Source organism: Macrobrachium nipponense, chromosome 12, assembly GCF_015104395.2.
Source record: "Macrobrachium nipponense isolate FS-2020 chromosome 12, ASM1510439v2, whole genome shotgun sequence".
Classification (NCBI taxonomy): domain Eukaryota; kingdom Metazoa; phylum Arthropoda; class Malacostraca; order Decapoda; family Palaemonidae; genus Macrobrachium; species Macrobrachium nipponense.
The window spans coordinates 57,655,627-57,679,257 of record NC_087205.1 but is presented as its reverse complement, the minus strand read 5'-3'; the positions used below and the strand labels follow the sequence as shown (position 1 = coordinate 57,679,257).

The window sequence follows — 23,631 nt, the reverse complement described above, 5'->3', positions numbered from 1 at the left end:
ATCCTTAAGAGCCTCAGACATGGATATATATGTGGCTTTGATGAAATCAAATCTTGGCCCGTCAGCGACAGAATGGGAGGCTTGGTGTAAACACTTGCTACCTGAGTACTACACCTCTATTCCTAGAGACAATTCCAGGAGCAACAGCAGAACTCACTGTGGACCGCAATTGGTTACCTGGCTCAAAGAATCACTAGAGTAACCATGGGACAACAGAGTCAAACACTAAGGTCCCGGCTTTTTCACCCCATCATGTCTGTCCTTAGCCAAGCACAATCTATCTTTGTTCGAGGAGGACTGGGAAGCAAAGTCATGAGACAGAAGGCACAGTCCTTGAACATCCTCAGATGATAGGCCTTATCTGGGAACCCAGGGAGGAACTAAAAGGCCTGTTGGCAGGGTCGCTAAGGTGACAGGCACGGCTGCGTCTAAGGAGTGGCCAAAGGAATGAGGGGACACTGTCCCTGCCAGTGCACTCAACTCATTCGATGCAAAAGACTCCTAACTGTTAAAAAAATTCAATTCTTGATTTAATCAACCAATATTTGACTGCATTAATCTAATCTACTAACATGAGCTAACTTAGTTCATGTAGAAGGACTTACATGCACTAGAGAAGAATGTATAGACCAATCTCTATCTACCAGACCAGATGTTGATTCTAATGAAGACCTAGATTCAAGACAAGCTGTACTCTTTCTGAGTATACCTCTCTTCTAAGCAGTTTACCATCTTCTCTACCTCTTCCAAAGACCAATCCTAACAATGATCACAATGGTTGTCTGAATCACAATTTACCCCTCTATAATCAATGCATTCAATGAACCCAATACAGTCCTACAACTACTTATCTTACAAAATCTAACATATTTTAACAGAGAATATTGAGAAGAAGAATCCATATTGCCAAGAACAAACCAAAATCCAGACAATCAAATTCATTAACCACGAAAACCAAACCCAACTTCAGAGCACTTCTCTACATAACTGAATGGTTTCATCAACAAGAGAAGAATAACCACCAAAACTATCGCTGCCTTACCCTGACACTCCAAATATCTTCAGAGGGTGGCAGGTAACTATTGGGGGTGTTTATTAATGAGTGTTAATATCAAACACTTGTCGAACCCATACCAAGTAGTTGTAGATAAAGGCAAATGATTAGTGATGGTAATTGCTTCCTAGCAAAGAAAGATAAAGGAAAGGAGAATGTATTTTCGAGAAGTTCGGCAGCAAGGAGGCGTTAGCACAATGTGTTGGAGGTGCCTGTTATCATGATGGTTCTAGAATCGGCAGGAGTGTTGTGGATCTCGTCGGGACATGAGAAACGCCGCGATTTCTGATGCAATACCTCGTCTAGATTCATCTAAGAAATTCTAGCAATCTCGGAACCTGTGACGCTCGCCGTAGGCCCCGCCCCCAGGATGCCGTATAAATACGACGGAGGACGTAGGAGCAAAGAGTGATCGTAGAAGAAGGAAGAGATCGCAAAAGAGAGAGATCACCAGTTAGTAAGAGCCACAGATTAGATTATCAGTGAGAGATCAGCAGCAGTGATCGTCAGAGAGAGACTAGAGACGAAGGAACCGACGAAGTATCAATCAAAAGAAGAGTTGTTCGAGAGTTGGTTGCATATTGGTCTAAACGTCTTCAGGAGTGGACGACCGAGTTGTCTCTACGTTGAGCAGACTTCGGAGAAGAAAAGGGGGGAGTTCCTGACTTACAAATAGGCTATTTTCTACAATACGGAGTCAAGAGGACGTCTGCAATTGCCGCTCTACTTTTATGAAGCCATAGCCTCAAATTACCAAATTGAATAGCAAGTATTTGAATTGCCTCACTGTTCCCCCAGTTCATGCAGTGTAAGATTCTATCTTTTTTATGTAAATAGGAGATACCATTCTGCATTTACCTTTGTTAGTAAGCTTGTAAGTAAACCTTTGTTGTGTTAGTGTTTCTTTCTATATTCGAATCCCCAGTTTCAACTGTTCGTGTTGATATATTTTTATTTTTATTATTTCATATCGAACCTGAAGCCGACCTCTCTCAGATGCCGTAACACTGTGTCGACCCTTGGCCAGGATATTTTGACACCGTAACATTGTCTCTGAGATCTCAGAGTCCGTAACATTGTGGCAACCTTGCCTAGGCTATCAACACTTTAACAGTTTGAAACAGGGAGAATATAGAAAGAATCAGAATCAGTGAGATGGTGAAAGAGTTTATTGAGTCGGGTAGGCTACTAGGTCTGGAGGGGAATGATCTCCGTGAGTATGTTGAGAAGAAAGAGAGGGAAAAGTATGAGAGATGAAAGAGCGGCAGAGAAATAAGCAATGAAAATGCAGCAAGAGAGAGAAGCAATGAAGATGCAGCAAGAGAGAGAAGCAATGAGAATGCAGCAAGAGAGAGAGATGTTGGTAATGCAGCAGGAAGAGAGAGAGAAAGAGAGTATGCATGAGCAGGAAGAAAGAGAAAAGGTATGTATACATGAACAGGAAGAGAGAGAGAAAGAGAGTATACATGAGTTGGAAATTGCTCGGTTAAGGGAAAGTACTCGTAACAGTCGTTCAGGCGAGAACAAAAACGGAGCTGATACGTTAGGTATTAGTGCAGTGCTAAAATTAGTACCAAAGTATGATGAGGAAGATGTTACGACATATTTCATGTGTTTTGAGAAGTTAATGGAACGAGTAGGTTCTCCTAAAGAAATGTGGACTTTATATTTGCAGTCAGTCTTGAGTGGTAGGGCGCTTACTGTGTATATTTGCATGTCTAAGGAGGAATGTGATAATTACGGTATCGTGAAAGAAACTGTTCTTAGCGCATATAGGCTAGTACCAGAGGCGTACCGTAAGAAATTTAGAAATTTGAGAAAGGATGAAAATATTACGTATGTAGAATACGGTAAGAAGTTAGATAGGCTGTTTTTTGATTGGTTAACTTCTGCTAAGGTTGAGGATTTTGACGGTTTGAAGAACTTAGTGTTGTTAAAAAATTTCAAAGATAACGTATCCCCTGAGATTAAACTTTATATAGAGGATAGGCGAGAAGTATCTTTTGCAGGAGCAACTAGGCTAGCTGACGAATATAGTCTAACTCATAATTTGAGGTGTTTAGTAAGAAACGAAACCAGGAAAAACGATCCTTCGTCTGGTAGAGTACAAAGCAGCAAAGGTTTCAGTCCTAGTAATAGCAATGCGAGTAGAAGTGACTATTCCTGTTAAAGATGCGGAAAACCTGGTCATACATCTAAGGTTTGTAAGAGTAAGATGGCATCTAGTGGCTCAGAATTAACTTGTTTCCGATGTAATGGGAAAGGCATTTAGCAAGGAATTGTTAAGTAGAAAGGAAGGAGAGTAAGAAACCAGTGTCTATAATTAACCTTTCGTCAAGTAGGAATGATGTGATGAGAGAAACTAGGAAAGTTTTTAGGCAAATTTCTGTCGGAAGGCGTAGTTTCCTCTCTTGGAGGAGTAGATTCGAGAGAAGTGGTCTTGCTTCGAGACACAGGGGCCGCTGTCTCACTGATTCAAAGTGTGTGTGTGCCGAACAGGGCAGAAATCAATATGGAAGAGAAAGTCATGTTAGGTGGATTTCCTAACACTTGTGTTCTTTGTTGAAGTTGAATTTAGAAAGTCGGGTAGTGTCAGGAGAAGTGAAACTTGCCGTTGTGTGGACAGTTTGCCCGTTGAAGGCGTTGACATTATTGTCGGTAACGACTTAGCTTTATCCAAGAATGTGAATCCTGTTGTGAGGAATATTCCAGTGCCTGAAATGGTAGTAACTAGGTTGGGTTTTGATACAGACATAGACTACGATCATAATTTGTTCATGATTCGAACGAGTGTGAGTTCGTGGATTCGAATGTGAGTAAGTTCGTGGATTCGAACAAGTGTGATAGAGGTAGCGAGGTTGATCTTGGCATGAGTGTGGCTGAGAGACCGGACTCTATCGATGTAAACAGTGATAGCCAAACGGAAGGCGTAGTTGTCGGGAGTAACATAGTAAATGTACAGGTATCTAGTCCTAGTTACGGTGATGAATTAGGCTCTAACGTTTTGGATAAGGATGAGCTAATAAAGTTGCAGAGAGAGGATGAGACACTAACCCGAATTTTTTAATGTGAGCTGGATGATGATCTCGATGATGTGTGTAAGGAAACTTTTTGTGTAAAGGATGAAGTTTTGTCATGTTTGTCCTAAGTCAGGTAGTGAAGGGGGAATCACAAAAAAATTAGTAGTTCCTAGGAAGTTTCGTGAGTTAGTTTTGAAGTTAGCACATTATGAGCAAGGGCATTTAGGAGTAAATGAAATTTTCAGGTCTATTGGTAGGGCGTACTTTTGGCCCAAGATGAAAAATGACGTGAATAGGTATGCTTTAAGCTGTCCTGAATATCAAATTGCCGGGAAACCGATTCAAGTAATTTCCAGAGTTCAGTTGTGTGATATTCCTTCAGTAGGCGAATCTTTTGAAAATGTATTTATAAATATGTTCGGAACTTTGCCTAGAAGTAAGGGCAGAGATGATTGCATAACTAATCTTGAATATTATAAAAACAATCTAAGAGATGTTTGGCAACTAGCAGAGGAGAACGGAAGCGCTTGGCACTTAGCGAAAGAAAACCCGAACGGAAGTCAAGGGGGAACTGAAGGAAAGCTTGATCTTAGATCAAACAAGAGAAGTTTGTGTGTAAGAGATAAAGTTTTAGTACTAGTCTCGAGAGAAAGTCCATTTTTTCCTTATAAGTTTGAAGGTCCTTTTTCAGTGTTAGAGGAGAGGGGAAATATATATCATAGAATTAATGTGGGTAAGAGTAGAGCAAAGGCAATGAATGTAAATTTGCTTCAGAATTATAAACAATGCCCCGTGCCATGGCCTCCGCCCGTGTAACAGTGTTACTGAGTGAGATTAGTTTTGAGAAAAAACACAAGAGGTGTTTGTTTTAGTATTTGTAAGTTTTAATCAGAGTTCAGAAAACGGAAAAAGTAAGAGAGTAGAATAATGTATTAGCTGATAGCCTCTAGAGATTTCTCAGAATGAGTAGCCTAATGACCGTTTTCTGTTTTGGCACGAGTGGTTGAGTGGGTGAAAAGTATTAAAGCTTATGCAGAATTGTTTCCCCACTGTTTAATTCTTGCTTCTCTTTAGAAAAAAAAAAATCAGTTGATTTCATTTTTTTTCTCTTTTGGGGGGGGCGGGGGGGCTGTGTGATGGTAATTGCTTCCTAGCAAGAAAGATAAAGAAAGGAGAATGCATTTTCGAGAAGTTCGGCAGCAAGGAGGCGTTAGCTTAATGTGTTGGAGGTGCCTGTTATCATGATGGTTCAAGAATCGGCAGGAGTGTTGTGGATCTTGTCGTGACGTGAGAAACGCCGCGATTTCTGATGCAATACCTCGTCTAGATTCATCTAAGAAATTCTAGCAATCTCGGGAACCTGTGACCCCTCGCCGTAGGCCCCAGCCCCCAGGATGCCGTATAAATACGACGGAGGCAAGTGGAGCAAAGAGTGATCGTAGAAGAAGGAAGAGAATCGTAAAAAGAGAGAGATCACCAGTTAGTAAGAGCCACAGATCAGATTATCAGGGGGGTGAGGGATCAGCAGCAGTGATCGTCAGAGAGAGACTAGAGACGAAGGAACCGACGAAGTCATCAATCCAAAAGAAGAGTTGTTCGAGAGTTGGTTGGATACTGGTCTAATCGTCTTCAGGAGTGGACGACCGAGTTGTCTCTACGTTGAGCGAACTTCGGAGAAGAAAAGGGGGGGGGGGGGGGGGGGGGGGGGGGGGGGGTGGGGGGGGGGGGGGGGGGGGGGGGGAGTTCCTGTCTTACAAATAGATATTTTCTACAATACGGAGTCAAGAGGATGTCTGCAATTGCCGCTCTACTTTTATGAAGCCATAGCCTCAAATTACCAAATTGAATAGCAAGTATTTGAATTGCCTCACTGTTCCCCCAGTTCATGCAGTGTAAGATTCTATCTTTTTTATGTAAATAGGAGATACCATTCTGCATTTACCTTTGTTAGTAAGCTTGTAAGTAAACCTTTGTTGTGTTTCTTTCTATATTCGTATCCCCAGTTTCAACTGTTTGTGTTGATATATTTTTATTTTTATTATTTCATATCGAACCTGAAGCGGACCTCTCTCAGAGGCCGTAACACTGTGTCGACCCTTGGCCAGGATATTTCGACACCGTAACATTGTCTCTGAGATCTCAGAGTCCGTAACAGACAGAGAGTTAAGTTTCACCTTAAAAATCTTTTATTTTACCCAGGATGGCAAGTAACACATTTATTCTCCTTACTGTCTCCGTTTGCAATTTTGCTACACAATTACGACTAAGTCTAAGTGAATCTATGCGACTTTCCTAAATTTACATTTCATAGCTGATGATATGATGCCTAAACATTACAAGACTTACCAAGCACCTGGAACTTGTTGTACCAATGGTATAACCAAAATTGTTCCTAAAAACCACTTAATGGATTAGCTACACAGCTTTTGCTCAATAACATCAATATCCATGTTTAAAGGAAGTGTTAATATCCAACTAGAACTAGATATCCCATGGCAACAAACAGTTTCCATAGATCTTGCATCAGCATGCAAGCCAATGACATTTGTTTGAAGGTCACGGTCTGTAGAAGAATAATCATTCATTCTTACTGAGGCAAGTGTTAGGCACACCATGAACACTGTTTAATAAAGCCATTCATTTCATTCTTAAAAATACTTATCCAACACATTTTATGAAATAAGTGAGTTACGATTAGATTTTCAGAGATGCTAAACTTACATTTCTGCCACTTCCAATATAAGATAGGTAAAAGTAATGCTTATACACATTCAAATTATTGCAAATAAAGCAAAATAACAGCAAACCTACATTGTAGCCTAATTCAGCAGCAAGAGCATAAACAACTGCAGTCTCCCAAACACCAGGTGGTCCACAGAGCAAGTAAGTGCTGACAAAGTCTTCCTCGTCAGAACTCGATTCCTCTGACCATGTAAAATCACCATCACCTGTTAATGAGGAAGAAAATTATTATTATCAGTCCTAAAAACTTAGGTTCTCGGAGCTACCTTACCTGAAAAAAAGGATTCTATATACTATCCCATCTGCTCTTTTCTATCTTGTAACCTTTCTGCCAAAAATCCATCTAGAGCAGTCCACCTAGCTTTGCAAGCTAAGCCCCGCCCCCCCCCCACTAATCATGTCATGACCAATCCTTGATGTAGATTGGTTGGCAGTAGTTTTGAAAAAGTTGGTTAATCAGTGGTTCTTTTCTGTCCGTTTATTTTGCAAAGGTTGTTTTACTGAACCAAGATACGTGGTGCTGATTATTAAAAGGAAACATTATATTATTCCCTGAAATACAATCGTAATAGTACAATATCTCCCTAAAAATGGTAAAAAAACATGAAAATATGAATGAAGTCGGGAGTGTTCTGCAATGCTGCAATGTTATGTTTTACTAAAATTTAAGACTGCAAGGCAGCAGTTTCCACAGTTATTGGTGGTGGGCCTAGCCTTTTACTAAGAAGTGTGACTGGAAAGGCAGCAGCTGTCGTTTTACAGTGAGCCCTCGCTACTTCGCGGTTCGACCATCGCAGATTCACGACTTCGCGGACTTTTTTCATTACGTATGTATATATTATAAAAGAAATATATCGCGGATTTTCCGGAAATTTCGAAAATAGCCGCGATATATGAAGACCCCAAATATTTCGTTAATTCCATTAATAATTAGTAATATCTGCTCTTACTGATGGTTCATTGCATTACATATGACATATAATTCAGTACAGAAAGAAATAAAACACGAAAAGAGAATGTGATCTTACGATAATTCAGTATACGTAGTAAAATTAAATCGAACATGAAACGCAAGCTAGTATTCATTCGCTCGGAAACTAGTTCCGCATATGAGGCGTCACTATAAAAATTAGAAAAATACGACATAAAAAGTGTCGAAAATCATCATAACCTCAAAGGATTTTTATCATAGTATGCGTTTTTTAAAAGAGTCATTAACTCGGAGCGTCGGAAGACGCCTCTCGCTCTCTCTCTCTCTCCTCTCTCTCCTCTCTCTCTCTCCTCTCTCTCCCTCTCTCTCTCTCTCTCTCTCTCTCTCTCTCTCGATCAAATTACTGAATACGTAATGTCTCTCTTTGGATGCTTGGAATTGCGTTGTAATCTAACCAGAAACTTAGTTTTGTTATTATTACTAGAAACAAGCAATGATCTTTTCATTATTTGCGCTTTTGGATGTTATAAACTTTGCGCATACAAGCTAGTATTCATTCGCTCGGAAACTAGTTCTGAATATGAGGCGTCACTAAAAAAAACATAGAAAAATATGACAATAAAAAGTGTCGAAAATCATCATAACCTCAAAATTTTTGTTGTAATCTAACCAGAAACTTATTTTTATTAATATACTGCGTCACTAAAAAAATTAGAAAAATACGACATAAAAAGTGTCGAAAATCATCATAACCTCAAAGGATTTTTATCATCGTATGCGTTTTTTAAAGCATCGTTAACTCGGAGCGTCGGAAGCGTCAGCGTCGTAACTATCATTGGCTGCACAGTAGAAGACATCATCAGCTTCATCATCATTTCTACTGTGCAGCAAATTCATCGCCATCATCATTCAAGTTTTCTTCAACTCTTTCGTGGTGAGTACAGTAACAATCTTTATTTTTTTATACTTTAATATTCTAACATTTTAATATTTGTGCCTGTTTTAGTTTAGGGTACTGTAGTACATGCATTAAGTGTTCTGTACATTAAAGGGTGGTTTGTTAACAGTACTACGTAAATGGGAGGGTATAAAAGTCTGAATATACATGTTAATAAATACGTAAATATGGTGTCCCTACTTCGCGGATTTTCAGCTATCGCGGCCGGGTTTGGAACCTATCTACCGCGATAAACGAGGGTTCACTGTAGTCGCCTTTTACGACATCCAGGACCTACAGTGGTAGTATTCTACACCATGCACAGAGTTTACAGTGGGGCAGCGCCTTAGCGTGGGATCAGCAACACAAGAATCAGTCGTTCAGGTTTTTTCTTGGACCGCTTCGCATGCTATATCACTGGTATGAATCGCAGCATCGAGGGACAAACGTGTTGCATATGCCGCAATGTTTATCGTAGCTAAGCCTCGGGCCGTGGTCCGATAATCACCAACAAACAAAATAAAAACTCACATAATGATATTAACTGACAATAAAGGCAATAAACCGTTCTCACCACCTTACATAGTATTGGCATATCTTCATAATGAATAGCCTATTCGAGGTTTATGTATGACGTTCATTGGTAGGCTAAGTCTAGTTGCAGTGCGATAACCACCAACATACATGGACAGATTCACATTATGATATTAACTGACAATAAAGGTAATAAAAGGATTTTGACGTAAGGAAAAATCTATTTCTGGGCGATTGGCTCGTGTCGCCAGCGAAATATCCTTTAATCTATTATTTATAGGGTAAATGTACTAACACATACCAGAGAATAAATAAAATAAAGAAAAAGGTCAGTATAACTGACTCGCTCACCCTCTAGGAGGGTGTCGGTATGAAACACTAGGCGAGTGAGACCACTACCACGAGCCAAATGCCAATAGAAATCTCCCACTACAAAACCCTCCAAGAGGGAGCCGTCCCACAGAGAGAGCAGCTCGTACTACTACTACTCCATCCCATGCTTGCGACTGCTGCGCCTCTGGTGGCCATCCTTTTCAGTTAGCACACGAGTCACACGTGTTATTTTTCTCTCTGTGTGATTTTTTGTGCCCTTTCTTCGGATTTTCGATAATGAGCGTGCAGCTATTGCAGCAGCTAAGTTAAAGTACTCAGTATTACGGTTAGCAGTTTTTTCCGTCCCCGAGACAGTATTTGCCGTTTTTTTAGGTACAAATACGTTCTGGGGGCTGGAAGCATGGCAGCATGGTCCTGCCGCATGTTGGGTTCGTTCTTGGTCTCCCATACCTAGAACATCCCTTATTATTTACGCTCTATCTTGATTATCCGCGTCGTTAGGTCTACTCAGGTTGTCATACATGTATGTATTTCACCTTTATGTAGGCTTTTTTCTATCCAGACCCTAGTCCAGGTTCTTAGTATCGGCCCCATGACTAGCTTGAGTGGTAGACTCGCCTTCGGGCTAGTCGCACACTCCTGGATTTTTTCTCCTGCTTTTTTACCTTCTTTCTTTCATTTTTATTATATATATTTATAGTTTGTCACTGTGAGGTTTGTTAGCGTCTGGCTTAGCCTAGGTCCCGGCTCGTAGAGCCTAGTCTACCGTTGATCAGTTCGGTCGCTTCCACATAGCTTCTCTCTGATCAGTTGGTTTAGCCCTATGGGCCTATATGCTACCGCTTTTCAGTTCAGGTTGCTTCCCGATAGCTTCTCTCTGATCAGTTGGTTGGCCTAGGCTTGGTTTCCGTATCTTAGTTTACCGCCTCGTGGTCACTACGTGATCACGAGTCAGCCAGACGCCTGCCAGTCCCCCTCCCCCCTCTCCCGCTCTCCCATAGAGTCGGGTGGGGGTGGGTCGGTCTGTCCTTGCTCGCCCCGCATGCCCGAGCCTGGCTCTCCCCCTCCACCGGAGGGACCTGGGAGTCCGACAGTCCTGACTGGTTCCGACCTCTCCGCTTCTCGGCTCGGCCCGGGTGGTACGTTGTGGGGGGCCCTGGCCTTCCCCCCCTCCGTTACTTCCTTGCCGCTCCGGGCTAGCTCGAGTCTGTATGTCATCTCGCCCTTCCCTCCTTACTAGAGCTCCTCCCTATCGGAGCCCTGGTATCCAGCGGCAAGGGTTATAGACCACCGTAGTTGGACCGGAGCATACAGTAGGTCTTTACTAACCGTACCGTATTGCTGAGTTACTACACTCCGCTTCACTGGACCTAGTCCGGTTCATTGCATGGACATTGCATGTAGGTTTAAGTTATCTTTAAGGTTTATCTTAAGTTTCTTAAACCATACCTACCCCTCCCTTTCATTTTACCGGATCTCTCCGGGATTATAGCCTATTCAGGCAATGCAGGGAGGGGGTTATGCCCCAAATTTTTTCGAGCTCGGCATGTAACGGAGTCTTTGTCCTTAGTCTGTAAGTGTTCCCCCTTTAAGATACTCATGTGTCTCCCACTTACAGGCCACCAACTGTGAGCATCCGGGATGTTCCGCTACACTTCAGGACCCCTGTGGACACGAGTTTGCCGGTCCCATGCTCCATGCGCGACTCCGCACGGGGACATCCAGAGGTCTGGTACCATGAGACGTGTACCATATGTTACGACTGGTGAGCCAGCTTTTTGGAAGGCGTAAGCTATTCCATCTCCGCATGCTGCTCCGCTTCTTTTAGTACTTAAGTTTACGTTATTTACTTTAACTTAAGGCATCTAGTTTAAGTTATATTCTAAGTTTTAGTTTTAAGTGATTCTTAAATCTAAAATATACCCTCTCTTACAGGCTCCGGCAGTAAGAGATACGGCATTGGCTACCCTGCGGGCCTGGGTGGGAGGAGGTTTTGGCAAGAACGCGCCAAGGGTCAGCCCTACATATGGAGAAGCGATTAGCTCTGTTAATCTTTCCCGGAGGCAAGGCGACTGGGTACGTCGACCCGGTAGAGGCGGACCCCTCTATTGCCTTTATCCAACAACAACTGGCGGCCTCCTTAACAGAACAAGACCAGGATATCTCCACGGATGTCGCAACCTGGATATAAATGTTGAACCTATGGTAGGTATAGGACGACCTGTTGGCCGAGGTAAGTAATGCAGGTACCCAAGGGTCTCCCTTGGGAGTGACTGTTTCTTCTACCCCTGCAACCTCTCCATCCTTCAAGGCTTTACGGGTGATGAGTTATATACTCCTCCAGAGGCTTCGGTTAGACCTAAGATCAAGTCCAAACATATGACCTTGACTAAGACGTCATCGTCTTCGAAGAAGACGTCCTCGTCTTCTTCCTCGCGCAAGTCTCCGGCTCGTAATCCCGGCCCAGCAGGTATAAAGGGTCTAGCTCCGGCTCAAAGTCCTCAAAGAGTAAACCTAAGGAGAAATCCCGCACCCCGGCAGTATCACCAGTTCCACTACCTTTGGTGCCTATCAGAGTCTCCCCTCCACCTCCGCAGCAGCTCGGCTTTGGACACCAATGCTGGCTGTTGCAACAGGTGGGCGACTAGTGGGCTCCTTAAGACGAGTATGGAACATATGATATCCCGCCTGTCGGACAGGATCACTTCTCAGGACACTATTATAGCCGTCTAAGAGAAGCCCCTCTTGCCTCTCCCTCAACTCCAACACTAGCGGATCTCAGCTTCCCCGCATGACTCGCTGCCCGCTTTCTCCATGAACAATCCTTGGAGAGTAGATCATACGCCCCCTTCCAAGATGGTCTCATCTCACACCGGAGTTTGGAACTCGAAGAATAGAGGACTTCGAGTTCTACCCGGAAGGCCTACAGACCTCCCTCATAGGCTACGCTAGGCTCACGCCTTCGGCTATGGTTAGGGATGACAGCGGTACCAAAGGAGACAGTCCTCTATTCTCGAGACCAGGCTCAGCGAGAATGGCTCAGATGTTTAGAGGACATGGACTGTTCGAACACCAAGATCCAACCATTCAAAAGTCCCTTTACCATTTTCACGATGGACGAGAGTTACCCCGCTCCCTTTCCTAACCAAGATAGCTAGGTCGACATCTCAGCAGCTCAGAAAGGGGAACCCATGCCTCAGTTAAAAGAGCAGACCCCATCTCCGTTGCTCCCTTCAATTGGAGAATTGTGGGAAGACTTGCCTAATACTTTCACAGCTGGCAAACTCAAACCTGACTGTGCTATGGAGCAGTTTGGTGAAAAGCTGCCCAGGCTCCCTGATAGTCTTATTCAAGCGGAATTTGACTCGAAACACGGACTAGCCAGGTCAATCAACCTGATGGCTATGTCTGAGGTAGCAACCATGGCTTATGGTTCAGAACCAATTTTTAAGCTTATGACCAAAGCCCTGACTCAAACGGTGCAGTCAGATATGTTCGAGTTTGCCACTGCCAGAACGAATTGTAGGAAGCATGTCCTGCTAGAGGAACACCATTCGTCATGAAACCGAATAGGTTACTCTCTTCTAACATCTGGGGGCGCAGATCTCTTCCAGAGGCTATGGTAAAGGAAGTCAGGCAGAGGCTACGAGGTTGAACCAGAGCCTTAAGGACCGTTGGGGTCTTACGGCTAGGAGAAGGCAAGACCTGACACCAAAAGGTAAGGGGAGGGGGCAAAGGAAACCCAGACGTTTCCAGCCTTACAAAAGAAGCAACCGCGCTTCCCTCAACAAGTTCCTACAGTTGCCGTTAGTGCAGACAGCCCAGCCACGTCTAAAGGTCAATCACAGCCATATGTGATATCCCCTCAGCCTCAGCCCTCCACCTCATACGCCATCTCTCCAGCTTACAATCAAGCCTTGAGAGAGTCAAGCTTCTCAGAAGTATGACCGCTCGAACAAGGGAGGCAGAGGTAAGCGGTCCTTTCGTGGGAGAGGATCGGGAGGCCCCTTCAATAGAGGAAAGCACTTCAGAGGAGGTGCGAGGGGGGGGGGTTACCAGAACCAATGAAGAAACTTCAGGTAGGAGGGAGGCTGTTTCACTTTCGCCACGGTGGAAACTTCAGCCAGTGGGCTCAGAGCATAGTGTCAAAAGGGCTGGGTTGGAGCTGGTTGACGAACCCACCTCCAGCCAGACCTTTCCGTCAACTTCCTTCAAGGAATTGACAGAGTACGCAGAGGACCTCCTTCAGAAAGGAGCTATAGTCAAAGTCAGAAGGTTTTAAAATTTCAAGGTCGCTTGTTCAGCGTTCCAAAGAAAGGCTCAAACAAAAGAAGGGTAATCTTAGACTTGTCCCGCTAAACTTAGCCATCCGCTGCGACAAGTTCAAGATGCTCACGATCTCACAGGTGCGGACCTTACTCCCCGTGGGGCCGTCACCACCTCTATCGATCTTACAGACGCTACTATCATATCCTATTGCAAGACACTTCCGTCCGTATCTGGGATTCAAGATAGGAGATCAGACGTTCTCCTTTCAAGGTAGTCCCGTTCGGGCTCAAACGTGGCACCCCAGGGTGTTCACGAAGCTAGCGGGAAGTAGTAGTGCAACAGCTCAGAGCTCAAGGGATTATGGTAAGTAGCGTATCTCGACGATTGGTTGATCTGGGCCCCATCAGTCGAAGAATGCAACAAGGCCACACTGAAAGTGATCCAATTCCTAGAATATCTAGGATTCAAGATAAACAGATCCAAATCAAGACTCACTCCAGAGTCAAACTTTCAGTGGCTAGGCATTCAATGGAATCTATCCTCACACACTCTGTCGATTCCAATCCACCAAAAAGGAAAGAAATAGCGAAGTCAGTCAAGCAATTTCTAAGTCACAAAACTAGCATCCAGGAGAGCTCAGGAAAGGATCCTCGGCTCTCTCCAGTTTGCTTCAGTAACGAACATCTTAATGAAAGCCAAACCACTAAAAGATCTAACCAGGATCTGGCGCTCACGAGCAAATGTCAGGTCCAGGGACAAGCTATCCTCAGTGCCTCTGATTCTAAAGAACCGGCTTCGGCCGTGGGCAAAAGTCAAGAATCTGTCAGTGTCAGTTCCCTCTTCAGTTCCCTCCACCAGGGATCACCATCCACACAGACGCGTCCTTAAGCGGCTGGGGAGGGTACTCCCAAGTCAAAAAGGTTCAAGGAATTTGGTCAGCCCCAGTTCCGTCAGTTCCATATAAACGTACTGGAGGCAATGGCAGTTTTCTTGACTCTGAAAAGATTACGCCCACCAAGGTACTCCCACATAAAGCTAGTCGTTGGACAGCGCAGTGGTAGTACATTGCATAAACAGAGGAGGCTCCAAGTCGCGTCATCTAAACCACGTCATGATAGCCATCTTCTCCCTGGCAGACAAATTCAGTTGGCATCTTTCCTCCACCCACATAGCTGGAGTGGAGAGAAACGTCATAGCAGACGCCCTATCACCGATCAGTTACCCCTAGAGTCGGAATGGTCTCTAGACGAGAGTTCGTTCCAATGGATCCTTCAAAGAGTCCAGGGCTACAGGTGGATCTCTTCGCATCACAAGCAAACCACAAAAATACCGTGTTATGTAGCCCCCAACCTGGAACCTCTGGCTACGCCACGGACGCCCTGGCTCTGGACTGGAACAACTGGAGAAGATTTACGTCTTCCTCCAGTGAATCTCCTTATGAAGGTATTAGACAAAACTCAGGACATTCAGGGTCAAGTGGCTCTAGTAGCCCCAGACTGGCCGAAGAGCAATTGGTACCCCATGATTCTGGAACTGGCCTTCGTCCCCTTCGGATCCCCAGTTCCCAAGCTCTCCCAGTCAGTACAAACGAAGACTGTGTTCGCTTCCTCAGGGATTCTCAAAACCCTAACTTTATGGATTTCATTGAAGTTTGCGGCAAAAAGAGATGCGAATATGACCCTCAGAATATTCTTTTCCTGGAATCCGATAAAAGGGATTCAACTTTGAGGCAGTATGATGCTGCCGTCAAAAAGTTAGCAATCTTCCTGAGGGAGTCAGATATCAGATTCATGACAGTTAATTCTGCTATATCCTTTTTCAGATCTTTATTTGAAAATGGTTTAGCAGCTAGCACTATTACGACAAACAAGTCAGCATTGAAAAAGATATTTCAATTTGGATTTAAACATAGACTTGACAGATACCTATTTCTCGTCTATTCCTAAAGCATGTGCTAGACTTAGGCCCTCTGTCAGGCCTACGTCAGTTTCATGGTTCTTAAACGATGTTCTAAAAACTGGCTTCCGAAACCGATAATGACACATGCTCGTTTATGATGCTCTAAGGAAAACTCTGGTTTTATTAGCCTAGCTTCAGGAGCAAGAATTTCAGAACTGTCGGCTTTATCCAGAGATCGGATCATGTTCAATTCCTTCCCACAGGGGAAGTGCTACTTTCTCCGGAACGTAGTTTTTAGCAAAGAATGAAGATCCTTTGATGAGGTGGGAACCTTGGAAGGTATTACCCCTTCCGCAAGATGTTTCCCTTTGTCCAGTTTCAACCTTACGAGCCTTTCTATCCAGACCTCCTCTTCCTCATCGGGCCCCTCTTTAGGAGGGAAAAAGGTGGTACTTTATCCACTAAAGGCATCAGGCAACAAATCCTGTACTTTATCAAAACAAGCCAATCCTGACTCCTTTCCAAAAGCACATGATGTCAGGGCAGTAGCCACCTCAATTAATTACTTCCAGCATATGAATTTTGATGATTTAAAGAAGTATACGGATGGAAATCGCCGACAGTGTTCAAACGTCACTACCTTAAGTCCTTGGAAGCTCTGATAAATTCCCAGCAGTAGCAGCGGGTAACATAGTTTCCCCTGACTCTAGTTAGGTTTATAGTAGAAGATTCAGTCCTCCTTTCTACCTGCCTCACCCAACAGTTCGTCTATTCCTACCTTGTTCATTAGCTTAGCATTCACCTTGTGTCTTAGCTGCTTTATGATTATATAGTGTCCCTTTGTCTGGTTAGGGACACACACAGCTGATTACCATACTGATCTATAGATGTATCCCCTTATTTTTATGCTAGGGGATACATCATATTACAATGGTTACGGGGTTTTGTATATTTAACGTTCATACATTCCTGAGATATATATTTTTGTGATTGATCAAATATTTATGTAACTTTATATTAATTGCTATTTCTATTTTGATACATGTTGTTACACAGATTTATTATGATAGGTAATCATTTTACCTATTTGTATATATGTAAATTACCTTATATTATTAACATAATTTAGTTTTAAGGGTAATTTAAGCATAATTCTGATTTTGTTTTACTGTGTATTTGTATCTTTTTAGCAATTATATTCATTCATTTATTTTGTATCTTTTATTTGAGAACCTATTTGTTTTATTATATTCTGTTTACTTTCTTTACAATCTTGTGCTGTTTCTCTGGTACGATTTCGCGCAAGCGACACGAGCTGAGCCCAGAAAAGGATTTTGACGTAAGGAAAAAATCTATTTCTGGGCGATTGGCTCGTGTCGCCAGCGAAATACCCCCCCTACCCGTCCCTTCGCTCAAGAATCCTTTTCAGACCAGAGGCGCAGCAGTCGCAAGCATGGGATGGAGTAGTAGTAGTACGAGCTGCTCTCTCTGTGGACGGCTCCCCTCTTGGAGGGTTTTGTAGTGGGAGATTTCTATTGGCATTTGGCTCGTGGTAGTGGTCTCACTCGCCTAGTGTTCATACCGACACCCTCCTAGAGGGTGAGCGAGTCCAGTTATACTGACCTTTTTCTTTATTTTTTATTTATTCTCTGGTATGTGTTAGTACATTTACCAGGTAATAAAACCATCATCACCTATATATTATTGGCATATCTCTGAATTAAGTTCCATTCGGCAACTAAAAAACAGTGATGATATTGGTAAAACGAAATCAGTTGAATATTTTAAGAATGTAAACAAAAACCAGACTGCAAATAGTAGATCGCTAAGTTCTTATCATAATACTATAATATGAATAATATATACAATATGATTAGACAGTAAAACAACAATTTTAATAAAATGATCATTATTCTCAATACACTATTATTCAACTTTTGATAATGGATATAAGTCAGTGTTACAACCAATCAGCAGCACCACCAGTCTCTCTCTCTCTCTCTCTATCTCTCTCTCTCTAGAGAAACAGCTGATTGCTGACGTCATCTGCCATAACTATCGATCATTTATCGAGTTGTGTTTAAGTTGTAACTACTGATGTTCAATGGTGGCTTCCAAAAGTAAAAATAAAATACATTTTTACCCATTCTTCATGTAATGGAGATCTGAAGGAAGAATCCCAGTAAACTGAAGCTGCAGGTTATAGCCGAGGCTGAATAAAATGAATAATGGAGCACATGATGTCTCTTTAGATGGACTAATAAGTCTTCGAGACATCGTAATTCTTTTAACTCCGTGTAACTCTCTCTCTATCTCTATTGGCGACGAAGCATAAACGAAATACGTAAAACCCTTTTTTACCTTATATATTATCATCATATCTTCATAATAAAAAGGCTATTCGGGGAGCAATTCCATATCAGTGAAATCAACTTTAATCTATGCGAGGCCAGCCAGCTGACAAAATGTACGTACATATATGATAATCATATTATGGTAGCGTTCAAAGCAAGATTATCTTTCGAAATTTTAATAGTGACGGTAGTAAATAATCGTTTAGAATGATCATATGTCCCCTGCATTGTTAGGGGTTTGTGGCAGAATGAAACAAACAAAATAACGTTTTCCTTTTAGGCTACGCGTTTAGGAAAAACATGAAATAGAATCACCTTTGCGACTTCATTTATTTTGATATTTTTTAATGATACAATAACTATCATTTATACTACTAACACCATCTTCACATAACTATGTACAGTTGCAGATGCGCCAATCTGTTGAGTCCAGTGTTACCAATTTTGCATTTTTAATACTAGCTTTCATTTTCTTGAGGTAATTAGCAAGAAAATTTTCAATCTAGCATATGGCAGGAAAACTTGCATTTGTTTTCAAATACGTCTAGCATACATATTTTGACATCAAATCTTTGTAATGTTAAGTTGAATATTTCTTTTATTCTACTATGCTTGATATATCATGTAAGAAAAAAGAACAAAATCTTGCAAAACCATTTTCAGGAATTGAACAGAATAGGTTTTGAAATTATTAGGAATCATGTAACGTAATATACAAGTACACTGTGTATGTTAGAAACATGTTTGGATTGAAAAAGAGAGAAATCAGTTGAAATTGGCTAGGTGGCATTGTTGTGTATGATGTGAAATTTTTAGCACTTTATGGAGCAAAATCTAGCAAAAATTGCCATTCCCATTTGGCAATACTGGCCTACCCACGTTTTGTTTATGTATGTTGTTACTGAAGTCGTGTTTGCCACGTTCTTTAAATTGTATCCATATAAACAAGTTAATTATGTGGCATCCAAAATCCCTGATTCTTTTACTCTTATGGGAAAGAAACCTAAATGTCAGATGAAGGTTATTACATGTAATATATTAACGTGTTGTGAAGAAGGGAAGAGGTGTTTCGCTGCATGCTGCTGGTGGCTTATCTTCATTATTCATCGGATTGCACTGCAAAATCGTTGCCATCTTTATCAACATAGATCGTTGGTAAATACCCCTATGATTTACATAATTTTGATACATAATTTATCTTACCTCTCTCCCTCTCTTTCCTTATAAAAGAAAAGAGCCCCACGTGAGTACATAATAGCATATGCATATGTAGGCTTCTAGCTGTAATCCATAGGCTAGTAAGCTACATTGTTTAGTAGCATGTATACTACAGTAGGGGCTCGTTAATCGCGGGGGATAGGGCCCACAACCCCCCGTGATAAGTAAATACCCGTGTTATCCTGGTACCCCCCCTAAAAATTGCTTTAAACTGCCTACTTTAATAATTAACCCACCCAAGAGCACTATTTCAATGTTTATACTGCCTACTACTTTAGTTCAGCACCAAATATGTCTTCAACTATCACCTTAAACTAAATTCAAGACAGTTCCAAAGTTATCTTTCCTATCTTCAATTTCCCCTTCATCAGATCAGCAACAAAAGTATAATTACCTAACAATTCCTTTCTATTTTCATTATTTGGCTGCTGCACCAAACTAAAAGTACATAGTATATCTATTTCGTGAATGAACATATTTATGATAAAAAAAACATGATGTACTTCAATGATTACAGCACCCAACTATAATATTAATGTATAAACAGCAAAATACAGCAATAAAAAATCTATTTTTGTTTTTTGTCTTTTGTTTGCGTTTAGAAATCAGCTGATGCACGTTTATTACCGAAAAGAATTATTTTGGAAACCAATTTAGTTGCTAAAAGAAACTAATTTATTAATTAATGGAATTATTATTATTTTAACTTTGTACAATAATAGTTTATGATATTATGAATACAGTAATTCAGTATTTCATATTGATTGAGAGAGAGAGAGAGAGAGAACAGCTTGGGATGAGAATACTGTTACTAGCTTAGCTGGAGAATAACACAATGAAATTTGTATTTAAATATTTTTATGGTGATAAGAAATGAAACATGGATAGTGATAAGATATTCTTTTGTATACTGTTATAATGTGAAAATCATTTAGTCAACTATAAAAGTTGTATTGAAGCAGTTTCGTAAATCACAGAATAATAGATCAGTATTATATGATTTTTTCTGTAAGTGATGAGAGAGAGAGAGAGAGAGAGGAGAGAGAGAGAGAGAGAGAGATTTTGCTATTTACATTCATAGTATAATTGAAAATTTGTAAATGAGTGTATTCTAAAAAATGCATTCAGTCTTGAAAAGAAGAAGAAAATAAAGTAATTAGTGAATCTTGCTCTATGATAAAATTCGACATTTCGTTATTTTCCCGGGAATATACGTAGTATTTGGGCTCCACAAAAAAAGTAAGTAAAGTGATTTATGACAGAATTTAGAGGATACTTACGTAAAAATACATCGGTAGTTTGTAGAACGGTGTAACCACTCACATTGTGTAAAAATATTATGTACCAACGAGACTAGGTTTGGTGACGTCACGGTTGTCATACATATTTTTTTCGTGAATGAATATACATTTATGATAAAAAAAAGTTACTGTACTGCTTAGAGTACCATACTGTAAAATTAATGTATCACATCAAAAATAAAGTAATCATTGCATGCTGTAAACATGTAAAGTGTTTTATCTTTTGAAAAATGCATTCCCCAAGGGATATTCCTTGAAGAGGCTTTTTTATTATGAAGATATGCCAATAATATATAAGATATTGCATTTTATTATGAATATATGACAATAATATATAAGGTAAAAATGGTTTTATTACATTTACGCTTCGTCGCCAATCGCAAACAACAATACGATAATCTATGACAATTATCGTTTGTATGACTGCAGCGTTCAGAGTTGATTACGTTATACCAAACAACAATGAAGTTCGAATTGAAAAGTAATGTTTTCCTAAATGTTTTATTACTACTGTAATTACACTACTACTATTAACATTTCTAAAAGGTTAAGAATGGCAAAGGTGCTGTTAAGTGTAACTCAATGTTTACATTTCTGCTGGCCATTCAACTACAAGTTGATGTCAATGATGTGGAATTATTCCATGAATAGGCTATAATATTATGAAGATATGCCAATAATATATAAGGTGAGAATGGTTTTATTACCTTTATTGTCAGTTAATATCATAATGTGAATCTGTTCATGCATTTGCTGGTTACCGGAACCTGACAAGGCTTAGCCTACAACGGACAAGCCCTCGATGCTGCTATTCATACCAGTGATATAGACTGAGAAGTGGTCCGAGGAAAAACCCGTGAATAACTGAATCCGTGATTGCTGATCCACGACTAAGCGAGGCCCCACTGTACATATATTTTTATGGCTAATGTTGTAAAATAACTTTGAAACTGTCTTGAATTTAGCTTAAGGTGACAGTTGAAGACATATTTCATGTTGGAACTAAAGTAGGCAGTTATAAACATGAGAATAGTGGTCTTGGGTGGGATAACTATTAAAGTAAGCAGTTTTAAGCAATTTTTTTTTTTTTGGGGGGGCAGGATAACACAGGGGGTTCTGGGCCCTATCCCCTGTGATTATCGAGGACCTACTGTACATTAAAACTGGAGCCAGCAAATTGGCAAAAGAATTCTAAAAATCTATTTATCAGGTACCTTCTGTACTCATACTGTAATAGGCCATAGGTGATGCATCCTGTAGGGAGTTATAGGTGGCTCAGCCACAGCTATATGCATGTTTGATGGACACTTATGTATTATCTCACAACTAGGCAGATATTAAGACGTCTTCATTCATGCCCCAGCAATAGCTTTTTGGTTGAGTAAACGGTCTTGTACTTCTCATAATTATTCTATTGATCATATCTCAAAAACTACTGGCCAAATCCCATATATATATATATTTCTGGGCTCAGCTCGTGTCGGCCTGTGAAATATCCTTAAGTTCATTATTTCTAGGTAAATTAATCCTAATATTACCAGAGAAAAAATAAAATCAAGAAAATGTCAGTTAAACTGACTCGCTCACTCTATAAAAGAAGTGTCGGTATGGTAACAGGGGCGAGTGAGATCACTACCACGAGTCATTTACCATTTAGACCTTCCATCACAAAATCCCCCACCTGAGAGAGCTGATACCAAAGGGTGATGCGTCCGCTACTACTACTACTACTGACGCCAAGCGGAGAGCAGCGCCTCTAGCGGCCATCCTTTATAATTAGCTCGACAACGCCAGTTGTGATTTTTTTTCCGCGTGGTTGTTTTTGCTATTTTGGATTTACTTCATCTACGATGGAACGTGCTGCTATCGCTTCGGCTAAGTTAAGTGCCCGATAAGTCTAAATTTTGTATTTTGGTCTTCAAGGGACCAGTATTTTCCGTTTTTTAGGTCATATACGGTCACCTGGTTGACTCGTGGCGGCCATGAGCCGCCTCGTGTTGTTAAGATTTCCCAGTCTCCCATACTGGGACATCTTATGCTTATGGGCTCTTATTTTACGTTCATCTTCTTGTTACATCGTATTTTAGAATTAGGGTACACAGCCCATACCTTTTTACCTATTATCTCTTAGTTTTGGTATTTAGGGCTATACTGTGTTTCTCTCGCCCAGCCATCCCAGCTCTTGCTCTTCATCGGCTACCGCTGGCTCCGAGTAGTCGACTGCTCTTCGGATCAGTTCGCCTCCTCCTGGGCTTCTTTCTCTTTTACTCAAGTGTCCCTTCCATTCTTTTACGATGTATTTATATTTATTATTTATCAGTGTTATTTAGGGTGTTAGGCTAGCCTAGGCGCCTTGTACCGTGTGTTGGTACAGTTGGGTTCACGTGGCCCCTCTGTGGTTGTGTTGCTACCGCGTCCTGGTCCCCACCGATCACGTGTCCCATTAGGCGCCTTACCCTCTCCCTTCCCTCCCTTCCACGTGGTAGGGAGGGGTCTGGTCGGGCCTCCTCGGTTGTCATGACAACCACTGTAGCCTTCCCTCCCTCTCCCTCTGAGGGGGCCAGAGGAGTCCCATACCAGCTGGGGGCCTGGGTGACCACTTTGGGTTAGGGAGTTGGCCACCCCTCTCTCTCTCTCGCCCACCGCGTTCACTCTGGGGTTTCCCACATGCTCTCCCTCTTCCATACCCTTCCCCTACCATGATGGACGGGGCCCCCCCCTCAAGCCGGGGGCCCTTCGGTTATCGGTTTGTTTCTGGCTCCGCCAGCGGGCAGGGTAAGGATTTACCAGTGGTCTATATAGCTTGCCTAGTAGATCCTTTTTCTGCTACGGAGGAGAGCTGTTCACTTACCCGGGCACTCCTCTAGTAGTCGGAAGAAAAGCATGTCTTATTCTATAAGGATACATGCCCTTACTGATATTTTATTTATTTATTTATATATAGTTTTATCATCACGGTATTTTTCGTACTACCTCCGTCGTGGTTTCGTGGGCTCCTCACCACTCCTGGTTGGCCCCGTTTTGCTTGTCTCCGGCGTA

At 41.7% G+C, this 23,631-nt stretch overlaps 1 protein-coding gene across 1 annotated transcript in view; it reads right to left on the bottom strand.

Annotated features, from left to right (window-relative positions):
* LOC135224816 (uncharacterized) overlaps window positions 1–23,631 on the bottom strand; it is a 451,449-nt gene that overhangs the window by 77,897 nt on the left and 349,921 nt on the right. Inside the window, 1 exon segment of the mRNA XM_064264139.1 lies at window positions 6,886–7,022. Within this exon segment, the coding sequence (XP_064120209.1) occupies window positions 6,886–7,022 (137 nt within the window).